Source organism: Acanthisitta chloris, unplaced genomic scaffold (assembly GCF_000695815.1).
Source record: "Acanthisitta chloris isolate BGI_N310 unplaced genomic scaffold, ASM69581v1 scaffold24702, whole genome shotgun sequence".
Taxonomy (NCBI): domain Eukaryota; kingdom Metazoa; phylum Chordata; class Aves; order Passeriformes; family Acanthisittidae; genus Acanthisitta; species Acanthisitta chloris.
Window position 1 is genome coordinate 64,794 of NW_008662518.1, and position 13,132 is coordinate 77,925.

Consider the following 13,132-nt stretch of genomic DNA (forward strand, 5'->3'; position numbering starts at 1 on the left):
GAATTACGTTGGTCCCAATACTGTTAAGAGTAACAAATCTTTTGAGACTGGGGAGATCCTTTTGAAATAGGGCTGCACATGGACTGCAAATGGTGTTCAGTTTTTTGCACACCTAAACACAGGCCATGCAATTCAGTGTCTTTGAACAGATAAATCACTGAATGACTAGAATTTTAGTGTATTTTGCAGACAGAAAGCAAAGGACTCACCTGACTACCACAAGAAATAGAAATTCCAAGTTTTCATTATTAAAATGTACAGGTATATACACTGGAGCTTCCCATCTAATCCTGTATCATTCAGATCAAAACTGAGCTCCAAAAACTGTCTAGTTGCACTATTTCCACATGCCACTGTGAAAAGCTCCACTTGTAATAGCATAATCAGCATTTTGGCTTCTTTTTCTAGACTTTGCTATTAACTTACATCTTAAATAATGATAGCAGTTATCACAGTCTTGTAAATACCCCTGGATTTATTACCAGTTTTGTTTCCTCTTAGGCTTCCTTCTCCTTTTCCCAGCATCTTCCATATTGTCCTTTAAAGACAAAGGGCTGCAGTTTCTCTAAATCAGGCTCCCTCCTCGTCAGTCTAATTTCTCATACGTCACAGCATTTACAGAGGTTAACTCACAAGCAGAGAACCATACACTTCATACTTACAGAATATCAAAACTGGAATTGAAATCACCTCTTAAACTTCTGTTAGTGTAACTAACCAGTCCTCCATGACTTGCTCAAGTTTGATATCCCTCATTGAAGGCCATGCTGTTAAGGTACATGTGCAAAGGAAGACAGAAAGTGGGTTGTATGTTAGGTTTGGTTTAGGTTGTTACAAGCTTCAAGCAGCAAAATTTATTATGGCCAAAGACTGACTACTCTGGCACCAACGTGTCTGCTACAAAATACTCTAGGACACGTAATTGTGTGTTTGAGTATAAAATCAACAGTATTCAAATTGTTTGTATTTATATACATTTCATCTGCTTCCTTTATAATTTTCACCAGCTACTGCTGTCAACTGTATAATTTCCTCTTGGACTATATCTGCTTATGCCAGTGGCAATGGTTACTCATCACGTACAAGAGTTTACAGACCATGTCATTGCAGAGTGTCTGTCCTCACCATTTATTTTTCATAAGCCCCTTCTAAGTTCAAAATAGAACTAGTAGCAGAATTAGATCCATAATTAAAGGAGTGTAAGATCTTTCATTGGCTTAAGTGGGAGTTGGATGATAGGAAATTCTGCTCCCATCAGACTTCACGATTACTGATACAGAAATTTGTATGTGCCAAGACAGTTTTCTTCTCCTAAGTGCCTTAGGCAGAAAGTCAGTTCTGTACCTGATCTGTGTTCTGTACCTTGTTTGTGATCCTCAAGACAAGAGAATCCTGTTTTTCATGTTTCCTCTAACCAGACAGGAGGAAAAACTGGACAATGAAAAGGCACACTGCCCAATTTCAAACAATGATTCCTAAGTAGCTTCCTAGACAAGCCTGTCTTTTTTTTCACCAAAATATAAGTAAAATTGATAGGAGTATTAGATAGATGTAAAAGCAAAACATAAAAATCCCATGCTGGAATCCAAACCTCCAAAAAGAGATATTAAGCAAGGGGAAGAAACAATTATCAATTTACATTTTACAAGCCATTCTGCCATGCTTAACCCATGAAAGAGTGAATTTATGCCAAAGTTGCTATGACGGCAACATGGAACAGCACTTCTAGGACGAAAGTAGCTAACACTGCTACCTGAGCTTTTCTAACAAAAGGCCATTTTCAAATGTGGATTTGTACAAACCCATACACATCATCTTCAGTTTTTCACTCGCCACATAGTGAACTGTCCACACAATCATTTCATGCTGCATGTCAGAGAGGTTTAAATGACAACACAGCTTCTTTGCTGCAACATTTTCTGAGTATATCACTGAGGATCCAGTCTGGTATTTTGGGACAGATGCATTCCACCTTGATGTTCCTGCAACCTGGAAATCCAGTTTCATATTATTTACAGAAATGTATGGAAATAGCTTCACCTATAGGGCTACACTGATATCACAGTTAAAAAACCACACACATATGACAGCATCTCAAGTATGCTGCAATGTAACAGTGAAAATTACTCAGGCTATTAAAAAAATTTATTCTTTTCCATGAAAGATTGGTACTACAATCAATATAACCATTTCATCAGTCAAGTATGTCTGTTATAGGCAGGCACAACATTACAAAACAGGCAAGTACAATGCCTGATTAAGCGAATACAGTCTGAATATCTATTCATCCACTATTTCTGAAAACAGAATTATCAAATATCCACCAGGGAAAACGATGAACTGTTTTAATTTAATTTCTCTTTGGCATACTTATCAGGACAATGAATTAATTACAAAAGTCTTCTATTGCTGCCAGTGCTGTGAAGAAAAAAAGGACTGAATGGAAGGCTGCAAGTCAGAACTCACTCTTAGGACTCAGGCAATCTGGCCAACGCATCACAACTGCTGACACACGACAGTTCAGCTGCCAATGCTTCACGAGGCAGACAAGGATTACATTGTTTGATACTGCAGTTTTGTTGAAGGTATCAAAAGAGTTACAGTAAATTTATGCACAGTACATACATATTACACACAGTTATAAATACCCATGCTGTGGCTGGACTTTGGGAAGTTGCTTCCCCAATACGAAAGCTGGAAACAGATCTCCCACCAGCCACTGAATACACATTGCACTTCGCATCCAGTAATATGTTCATTTCTGTACCTCTCAAAAATAGATTTAAAACAGAAGCAAAGAATAATATCCAATCTTTCCATAAACTTTGTTTTCTTATTTACACTGTAATAGTCCATTATACATAAAGACTGCGTTACGATACATTATCTTCATATAGCTTTTTGCAATACATACAGCTTGGAGCTATTAACATCTTAGTTTGGAAACAGAGATATGACCTATAAGAGTATTTAAAAATAATTTGAGCCTTAATATTGCTCTAGTTTGTTTCACTGAAACCATTCTTCAACAAAAAAAAAAAAAAACCTCCTTATTGGGGAGGAAAAAAAACAACTCATGTTTAAACCATTTCTGCATTTCCTTAAACCACTAAGAAACTTCGAAACCATAACCATTTTTTGCATAACTACAGAGCCACTTCAAAGGCTTGTTACTTTTAAATTTAGAACATGAATGACAATTGCGACCATATCTTTAAATTAAATAATTTTTTAAAAACCTTTCAGTTATTTTTAAAACATTAAGCAATGAAAATGCAATCATTAATTATACATGACCTTTGCACAACAAGGGAGAGTTCCTATTTTATTGGGGGGAAAAATGAACATGCACATTCCCCCATTCACAGAGTGAGAACGTAAACTACAGCAGCACTTGTCTCAAGTTATGGTGCACATTGTTGCATTACGGAGTACAAAACAAGAGTAGAATTTCCAACATTTGTTAAAACACAAAAAAAAAACCTTATTGTACAAAAAGTCATTCACATTCTTTGCAATGAAGTGAGGAATCAGCTGCTTTCTGGACTCTCCAGCCTGCAAACTCCTCCTTCTATTGCCACAGACTGTCCTGCCACAGCTCCAGGAGGAAGTCTTGAAATGTGAGTCTGCGGAAAAGTCAAGAGAGTATTATTGAGTGAGGAGAGGCAAAATTATGCAGGACACAAAATAAGCTTGTAAGTATTGAACAGTTAAGTGGTTCTGTCATTGAAGTCTGAAGACAAACTACAAAGCAACTTGAAAAGCTGCAAACAACTGAGATTTTTTTTCTATTTTGTTTGCATTAATGTTTAACACATGAAGACAAGGACCATGACAGATGTGTGGAAAAGGTAAACTGGATGATCCAGTGCACTGAAAGCAGAAAGGAATGTTCAGCATGAAGATAAAAGAAAATAACTGTAGCATTTCATGGTTTATAAGCACTTTTTTTCAGGGAGATTCAAAAGAGTTTAGTACTGCATACAGAAATAACCCTTGCAGAAATCTCAGACACAATAAATTATTTGACAGATATAAACTAACACTTCAGAACGTAAGAAAACTGCAGTAATCAGGATATAAAGAAGAAATTCCTCTGCATAAAATATCTACTTGCCCACCTAAACAATCCCAAGGATTTCCCCTAAAATATTTGTTGCCAACTATCAAATAAATTAATCCAAAGAACTGTGTTGCTGCCAACAGGCATCTCTTTCATAGAGATGGCTCTGAAATATTTTAGCCAGAAAGTCAGCACATGTGTCTGTGTACAGAAAACTTCAGTTTATAACTCGATTCTAACTCAGTGATTCTAAAAATCTGATAACAATCCTTTATATACTGAGATCCATTTCATTACTGATGGGCAAAAGCATCCACTTATGAAAAGACACTTTGACTCACTGTTAAAAGCAATCACTTTTTTCCCCCTTGCACATGTTTTTATACTTGAAAACTGCTCATGTTACATTAAATTAGGAACTAGAAGTGATTCCTACTGTGGTATAAAGCCCACAACACAGAATTTGCTGCCATTGAGAAATTACAGCTTCCCCTGAGTGCAGCCCATCACATATTTAAGTTTTTGCACATATATTATCCCATTTAAAAGATTTAAGTGTTGCAAAACGTCAAATTTGCAATAAGGCAATGGGCTGTGACAAAGTATAGATGTAAAAGTTCAGTAAGGATAATTTGAATCAGTTGAGCTCAAAGGGATTTGAGACTGTAACCACAGTTCATAGCACTGAAGAGACATTTCATGTCTCAGAGACAGCTTCTTTTAATTCCTTTCTTGATAAGGATACCCTGGTGTCTGCTCTTAGGTGGTCTTGTTTTCAGCTAAATTACAGAATGAGACTTAATTAAAAATATTTCAATTTTTTCATTTTACTGCTAAAACTTTGATCTCTGGCCTTCCTGTTTGATATATGAACATCTTCCTACTTTCAGGACAATTTCAGTTACAACTGTCATTTACCACTTCAAGAAGAAAAGACTCTCTTCAAATCTTTTAGCCTCCCCAAAATCTGACAATTTTTCTGTAAATGTTATTCCACAAATTTAAAGAGAAAAAAAAAAAAGAAAATTACATGGAAGGATAATGTTATGACAGACAGAACTAAGATCTTTTTGCAGGTCTGTGAAAATTTCTAAACGAAGAAGTGGGATAGGATGACAATATAAAAGCAGCACAATGGGCACAGCAGCAAGTTTCTTCAGAGTAAGAATGCCACTGGTTGTTTAGTGTGATACTGCCACCGAAGCAAAGCAGTAAGTTAATCCTGGTAAGTTTTTGAGGAAGGAAATGAAAATATACAAGAGGGGATAACCAGGTAGTCACTATCAATATATTATCAAGCAACTATGGTTAAATAGCTGTCCAGAGCACACTTCCCATACAAAACCTCATTTCCTCTATGGTTCCCATACACAAGACCCCAAACCACTATACACCAGCATCTGTACACTTCCATTTACAGAAACACTCAAACCACATATAACAAAACCTTTCTTAAAGACTTGACTTGCATCCTGTTTATTTGCATACTTTATATAAAGGAGTAAACACAGATGCTGGTTTACCCTAACTACTCTTCACTACTTTCACCAATGGCTGCCTTATGGAGAACAGAAATGAGACAGATCTAAGATGATCGTGTTTAAAATATGTTACTCAATAAGTAATTTGAAAGGATAACATTGCCATGTCAAGACAACTTCAGAAGACTCCCAAGTGAATTCTTACAACTGTATCTCCCTTGTTCTTAGCCATAAGAACAAACTTAAGTAAATAAAAAGAAACATCAAAGAACACTAAGCATTTTTAAATGAACTACAGAACTTATTTGTACAGTTTGTTATATTTTTATATCCCAACATCATATTTTACATTAAGTCCAGATTGTACAGCCAATTAGGTTTAGATTTAAAACCATAAAAACAAAAAGCAAACAAAACAGAACTGGAAAGGTTTTAATTGAATTCAATTAGTCTGTCAGCTTTACAAGTCGAAGGAACCCCACCTGGGAGAAATTGTGCCTGGAAGCTCAAAAAAAGGAAAATAAAGTTATCCTGAATTTACCCTCCACTCAGCCTCATGGAAGCCTCTCTTTGAGGAAACTATATGCCACGGAAAGGTAGATTAAGAAAGATAGCAATCCATATTTTCAGCTCCATAAACAGCAATTTTACTCTCCCAAGTATATGCTGATTTGATTTGCTTTCCAAGAGAAAGCAAGGTTAGTGAGGGGCTAGCAGAAGCTGAAGTACCAACAGCTAAGACACCAGTTAGTTACCACATATTTTTGCTGCAGCTTAAAGGTTACCTTGTGCTCATAGTTCCAAAGGGAAAAAGGCAAATGTTAGATAAAATACTTTATTTTGCTTCTCGTCCCTCCATGAAGCACGAACAAGCTAATCATCCTTCAGACACTGATTCTTGCTCCATATACTTGCCATTCAAACACACAGTGTTTCCCTCTTTAAAGACAGCCAAAGGAGCTACCTGAACTCCAATGCTACAGACACTGGAACATTCCTATCTCTCAGTCCCTTTTGATGCACACTGGAAAGTTTCCTACTATCCTTCAAGTCCAAAACTAACAGGTCTTTCTGCCCTGGAATAAATGTTAACTGCTAAAGGGACAACAAATGGTTTCATCTTTTCATCATGAACATTTGATCTACTTTTCAAGTTGGAGCTACCTGAACTCCAATGCTACAGACACTGGAACATTCCTATCTCTCAGTCCCTTTTGATGCACACTGGAAAGTTTCCTACTATCCTTCAAGTCCAAAACTAACAGGTCTTTCTGCCCTGGAATAAATGTTAACTGCTAAAGGGACAACAAATGGTTTCATCTTTTCATCATGAACATTTGATCTACTTTTCAAGTTGCATATTTCTAGTATACCTTTTTTTAAAAAAAATAAATACTACAAGTTGTGCCAAGACTTACTTTACTTCATGTCTCCTAGACAAAGATTCTGAAAAAACCTTGAGACCGACTAATATTGAAATTTTTTTTAAAAAAGAGTTAGTCTCCTCCTCTTAGTCACATAAAAGTATTAGTTTGTCACAACAACTTTGGAGGCTTTTTCCATTAAAAGCATAAATACAATGCGAAATGAATATAAAATTTAAGCCAAAAGAGAGACAGTGCTGCATGAGGAAGCTGAAGTCAATCACATGCTGCCAAGAGGACAGAGTACAACTACCAGATGGCAGCACATTCAGTCCTTAAGCAAATCTAGGGAGTACTTCATGTGTTTAGGTCTCTTATTACATGCTCAGGATGTACTTTAGACAGAATAATTTATAAAACAAATTTTTTCCATTCATTACACTATTGAGATGAAATATAATGAAAGACCAAGGACATCATATCCTTAAGGAAATTGCCTTCTACAACTTGACTCCTTAAGAAAAGCACTACCAAACCCATATACTCTTTAGAAATTTAGAGCTTGCTAGCTGGGTACATCCTTACAGCAGGAGAACCATCTGGCCATGCATCCTCAATTTATTTTCTAGGCCCATTTTGGCAGGACAACCATCCTCTGCTGCTCTGTCTCTTGGGCAGTACTCCTCCAACAGGGTTTCAATGTACACCTGCAGTATGACAGGACAAGGTGCTCCACAAAACACTGGCAACTGCTACGATCAGAATATTCACTGTGCAACTCATATGGTGAAAACTCAATAAAGAAAAAAACGGAAAAAAAATACATCAAAAAGAGAGGCTCCAGAATGATTGTCCGTGGTAGCAAAAGACAGAGACATACTGATGGGGCACTTCTGGCTGTCAGGCACTGAAAACATTGATTCTATGTATATGTTGCTTAGGAAGCTAATGGTTTTTCAAGCTCAAATTCATTCGGTGGATTAAGTATATTACTATACGCTATTTATGTAGCTAAAAACATAATTTTAAGTGCTATCGTAGCACTGAAGATCATTTCCAACAAATAGCAAACCTTATTTTTATGAGGACTCAATGCTCCACTGTATGCACAGAGGTCTTTTCAAATGAAAACTTCTGACTCCCCAGTCTCCAGACAAGAGTGCAGATTAAAGAAAAACAGTGTAACAGTGACATATGCTTTTCCTGTCTCAAAGCTAAAAGACTGTCTCTGTAGTCTGAAATGAATGACTGAATTACTTGACTTCGTGTTTCTGTTCACTAAACAGGCTCAGTAAATTTTTCCACTAATTTTCAAATTAGAATTAGGATTCTTCCAAGCTGTGTTCCTTCGCCCAATGAGCACTGGATAACTGCCCTTCTCCTGGCAAACAGCTTTCACAGACCTTTCACTCACAAAGCAATACAGAGAAGCTCATCCACAGAAACCAACAACAATCACTGCAACCAGTATTTGTCATGTATATCACTTTAAACATAGAGGGAAAGACTTACACTAGATTTTAAAGCATCAGTAAAGGCAAATAAACCTGATGACAACACCTAACATCCCCACAGAAAAACTGAACTGGAAATGGTCTCCCTGTCCACTGTGTTTCCCCATATTGGAAAGTGAAATTAACTGTCAAAGATAAAAGTTTCTGTTTGTGTATCGCAACCACAACATTAAGTGTAGACAGCAGTTGCTGCTGATGGATGTAACTACTGTTAGTCTGTGTCTTGCAAAACAATAGGAATTTGGTTCATCAGAACATGGAAAGAATGGCATATGTAGCTTTCCAATATTAAAACCTGCCATAACAAAGCTTAGCAGTTCATGTTAGAACTGAATATCTGCCAAAGAGATTTAAACTGGCAACTGAAATGGATTACATTCAATACTGCAACTAGAATGTTAGAAATTCATTGTCTAAGTCATCTAGCTGTTAGAAAAATTACAGCTTATGAAGCTGAACTACAAGGGTATCTCAAAAGTATTGCAACACTTAAACACAGATCATACAGCAAATTTATATTTACTAAGAAACATAGCGAGCTATGTGTCTTAGTGAGGTATTATATCAAATACCTACATGTAATACATGACTGAAACTGCACACTGCTGGTATTGAGACTGGATCTTTCACTGGAAAGAAAATGCTCTGACTACAAATAACTGAAAACATAGTGAGGTATTAACTATTTTCAAGCAAAACCATAATCCACCATCACCTACTTTCAATCACCAAGACAAGACACTTGTGAGATCCAAGAAAAAAAGTTCTGTGGCACATCCTGCCCACTTGTACTTTCTGCATACAGAATACTGCAGGCCATGAGCGAACAAATACTCTGCAGACGCTGCCTGAGATAAAAGGGCTCCTGCCTGATTATGCACAGACACACAGCACTAAATCAAAGAAAGGCTGCCTACCCATAGCCAGGACCTTCAAGAGGTGCTGTTGGTGTGTGAACTCACACTGCACGCATAAGCTGCACTGTCATTTGAGATTGAAGAACTTACTTTCCTTTGCAGCATCCTCCACTGGGCAAGCAGACAAGGAACAAGAGGACATGAATACTATGTAACTAACAGTCAATTAACTTGTGCAACCTACCCACTAACACCCCTTCTTTCCCATTCCCCATTTACATCTAAAATCACATTCTGGGTGAATACAAGGAATTATTTCTTCCCATCCCAAATTATAGGAAAATATAAACTGATTAACTGAATGCTGTCAGAATATCTTCAAAGAAGCCAGAGCTCCAGTAACAGAATGATCTTCTTAGCTGATCAGCTGTTGGATCCATATGGATCCATTAAGAAAAAAATAAGTCTGAAAGGTAATTCTGAAGACTAGTGTCTCAGAAAGAGAAGAAAGTTTGGGCTGGAAATCTAGAAGAGCTAATTGCTTATCAAATATCTTAAATTCATATAAAGTCATTCATGAGTCAACATCACAATCAGAAAAAAACAAAAATGACATAAAAACCCATACCTCCTCAGTTCATGTGGTTATTTAATCTCCCAATCCTTCAATCTAGAAGTCATAACCTTTGCTGATGCAGCAGTTACTGCTACTAAAGGAGTTCAGTGAGTGCAGAGGGAACTCACAGACTAGTATTTTCTATCCTCATGTCTACAGCCAGGAACTTCCACAGCAGCCTAGAGTATTCCAACAGCTTCACTAACAGCTAGAAATAGTTAAGTGTCAGCTTGTATGACAATTCTACCATCACAGAGGTGGCAGGACCTTGCTTCAGACGATCTGGGGAAGCTCATTCATCTTCACAAAGAACAGGTCTAATGTTGAAACAATCTGTCAGGGTATTGCTGAAGAAAGAAAGTCTAGGACTGGCAACTTCTAAAATAGAATATAGCTGTCCTACAAGCAAATCATAACTGGGGCTCCCAGGCACCAGCCGGGGTTAGGTGCAATAATAGGTGATGTAGGTTAGTTCTAAGATGTATAGAAAAGAGTCAAAGCTGTTCAGATGAAAAGTCTGTTTGCTTCCACACCCAATACGTGACAAACACTGGCACTGATTACGAAACTGCTTGTGGCAGAAGGAATGACAAGAAACAAAGAAGAGCACAGTTGAACCAGCAAGGATATGCCTTGATTAGTTGCTTGTGGCAGTGATATAAAGGTTCAAGGGCATAAGAATCAGAGGAAAGTCAGTGGGACATCCACCATGCATGTGGTGAAGATGACACTGCCAGAGCTATCAGTGGTGGAGGAGCTGACACACTTCCAGCATCTAGAAAGAGCTAATAGGACAAGCAACCAGAGATGACTGTGTCAGCAATAAGGTGTGAACTTAGTTCATCTGGCAAGCCTCTGAAGGAGTTTTGAAGCATTTCAATCCAACAGGAAACAGTGACTTTTCCAGGCAATTGGTTTTCAAAAAAAACAAGAGTGAACACCTTTCCAGTTGTTTGGCTTTCAGTCAAACAACTTTTAGTCACAGTGCAGAACTGTTCCACAGCTCTTGCAGACTCAGCCATTTGATGCTGGTGAATTAGCATTCAGGCACTTTGGTTTGGAGGTGAGTGGCCAGCTGCAGAACCCAGTCTTCCCTAAACTGGGAGGAAACAAACCCCTGTTGCAAGGATCCTTCCCAATCAGTATTTGGAGAGCTCACACTGCTAAAAGCCAGAAGCACCAGCAGGCCAGGATGTACAAACCACTTCCAGTCTCCACTTCCACTTTCCTGTCCCACAGTTCTTTTAAGGAGCTGCTCCTAGTTAATTGGTTGAGTATGTCTCCATGTCTTGAGCACACCAGTGTCTGCAGCTGAGCTGCAGTTTGTAAGTGTGTGCCTTGCAAGAAAGGTATCCTGTACCTCCACAGTCTTCAGCTGGGGTTTAGCACCACCGTTTGCTAAGATCTATTATGTACTGCATTAACCTCCCATGCCCAAAGATTTACACTACGATTATAAAGCAAGATCCCCTTTTTCCTTAGTTTGCTTCCCCTTATATAATTATCATTCTAATATTAGTCTAATTCATAACAGTAGACACTTGAAAATCTCTTCACTTTCTCAAAAATCTTTCTATTAATACATGTTTTCACGCTCATTAACCTGAACCAGCCCAAAATCAACCACTGTGACAATCCCTCAGTTGAAGAACAAAACTCCAGTCCTAGACTGATGAAAGAAATAAAACCTGAAGCTCTTTACCACCCTAGAAAAATAGGAAAGCAAATATTCCCTCATAAGCTGCAATGCAGCCTGATCATTTTGCTATGATTCTCATAAACAAGTGATATTTTATACTTTTGTGAAGTCTTATCCCATTATTCTTTCATGGCAAGCACTCAAAATTAACTGCACCAAAACAGTTACTCTATTGAAGAGCAGAGATTTCTTTTTCTTCTTCACTTGCAATACATTGTGTTTCATTTCAAGCCCAGTTTTCCATCTATAACTTAGTCCTAGTTGTACCCGAACAAAATTCCAGCTTTTATGACAGAAGACTTTTTTTGATCAATAGAAGTCAGCAGCAAAAGCGTTTGTGGTTTTTCTCTGGAAAGCATTTGTGGCCACAGACTCAAAGAAGGAAGAAAGGGAGGGGGATTAACTCTTCAATGAAGGTCAAAAACATAATTTAAAAGTGAACCAAGAAGAGCAGCTGTGTCTGTCAGCACAATCAGGATTACCAGCTGGAGAATTTACCAGCAGTATGAAAACAATGCACACCAGATGTCAAATGTTGCAACTGTGAGTAGAAAAACATCTCTGAACATGGCACTGTCATACTAGTACTCATTACTAGACAGATTTCATATTTAGCATTTATTTATTAACTAGACAGACACTACCAGGAACAAACAACAACATTTTGAGCTGTGCAATGTAAGCCAGAGGCAGGTATGCATACTGCAGTCATTTAACAGCAAGTATTCTCATAGTTCTTTGACTGCAAACACAAGACAATGATTTTAAAACTAACTAGCAAATACTAGAACATCTGCAGCTGAGCCTGCTTTATTTTCACGCAGTTCAATCTGAGCTTTTAGCCTCAGTTAGGACTTGTTTTTCTAATAAATATTAAGAGAACAAGTAAACCCATGATCTCTTCCACAGATAATTATCAGGAAAGAACTGTACAAAAGTTATGAAAGTGAATACTTCACTAACACCTCTACCAGCACTTCCTTTACCAGCTGCTTTTTATCTTCCTTCTGTTTCTGGGGCATTCTTGTATTTTTTTTCTTATACATTTCACCCTTTGAGGATAAACTCATCCATTCCCAGTGCTTCAAACAGTGTGTTACATCATTTTTGCTTTGTAAAGTATCTGATGACAAATTTCCTTCTTTCATACATTCTTTTACTGCCTTGCTCACATCCTCCTTTGTATTTATTGAAATATGGTAAAGAGAAAAGAAAATAATAAGAAAAAGAGAAAAAGATTTGCCTTTTGTAGTCCTTTCTCTCTCCATGTTGATGACTAAAGTTTCTTCTTCAGCCGATACACAAGCAGTCACTTCTGGAGAGAGCCAGCAAATCCAAGCCCTCAAATTCTTTCCTTTTCCAGGCTTTAATATTCATCCTTTCATCAAAATGCTGTGTCTTTCTCATTCTTATCTAGTATAAACCAACAATTGGCTGCCATATTCTACTCTGACACACGCACAAGTATTCTGGTAAACACTCCTGCCTTCCCCTTTATTTGAACCATATCAGAGAGCTGCCTTCTCATTCTAACTCTT

General features: G+C 37.5%; 1 protein-coding gene across 1 annotated transcript in view; it reads right to left on the reverse strand.

The window, feature by feature from the left end:
• Positions 1 to 2,097: 2,097 nt before the first annotated feature.
• The window catches only part of TASP1 (taspase, threonine aspartase, 1), a 25,839-nt gene continuing 14,804 nt past the window's right edge, over positions 2,098 to 13,132 (reverse strand). The window contains exon 4 of the mRNA XM_009070634.1: positions 2,098 to 3,626. Coding sequence (XP_009068882.1) covers positions 3,531 to 3,626 — 96 coding nt within the window. The 3' untranslated portion in view covers positions 2,098 to 3,530. The remainder of the gene's footprint in view (positions 3,627 to 13,132) is intronic.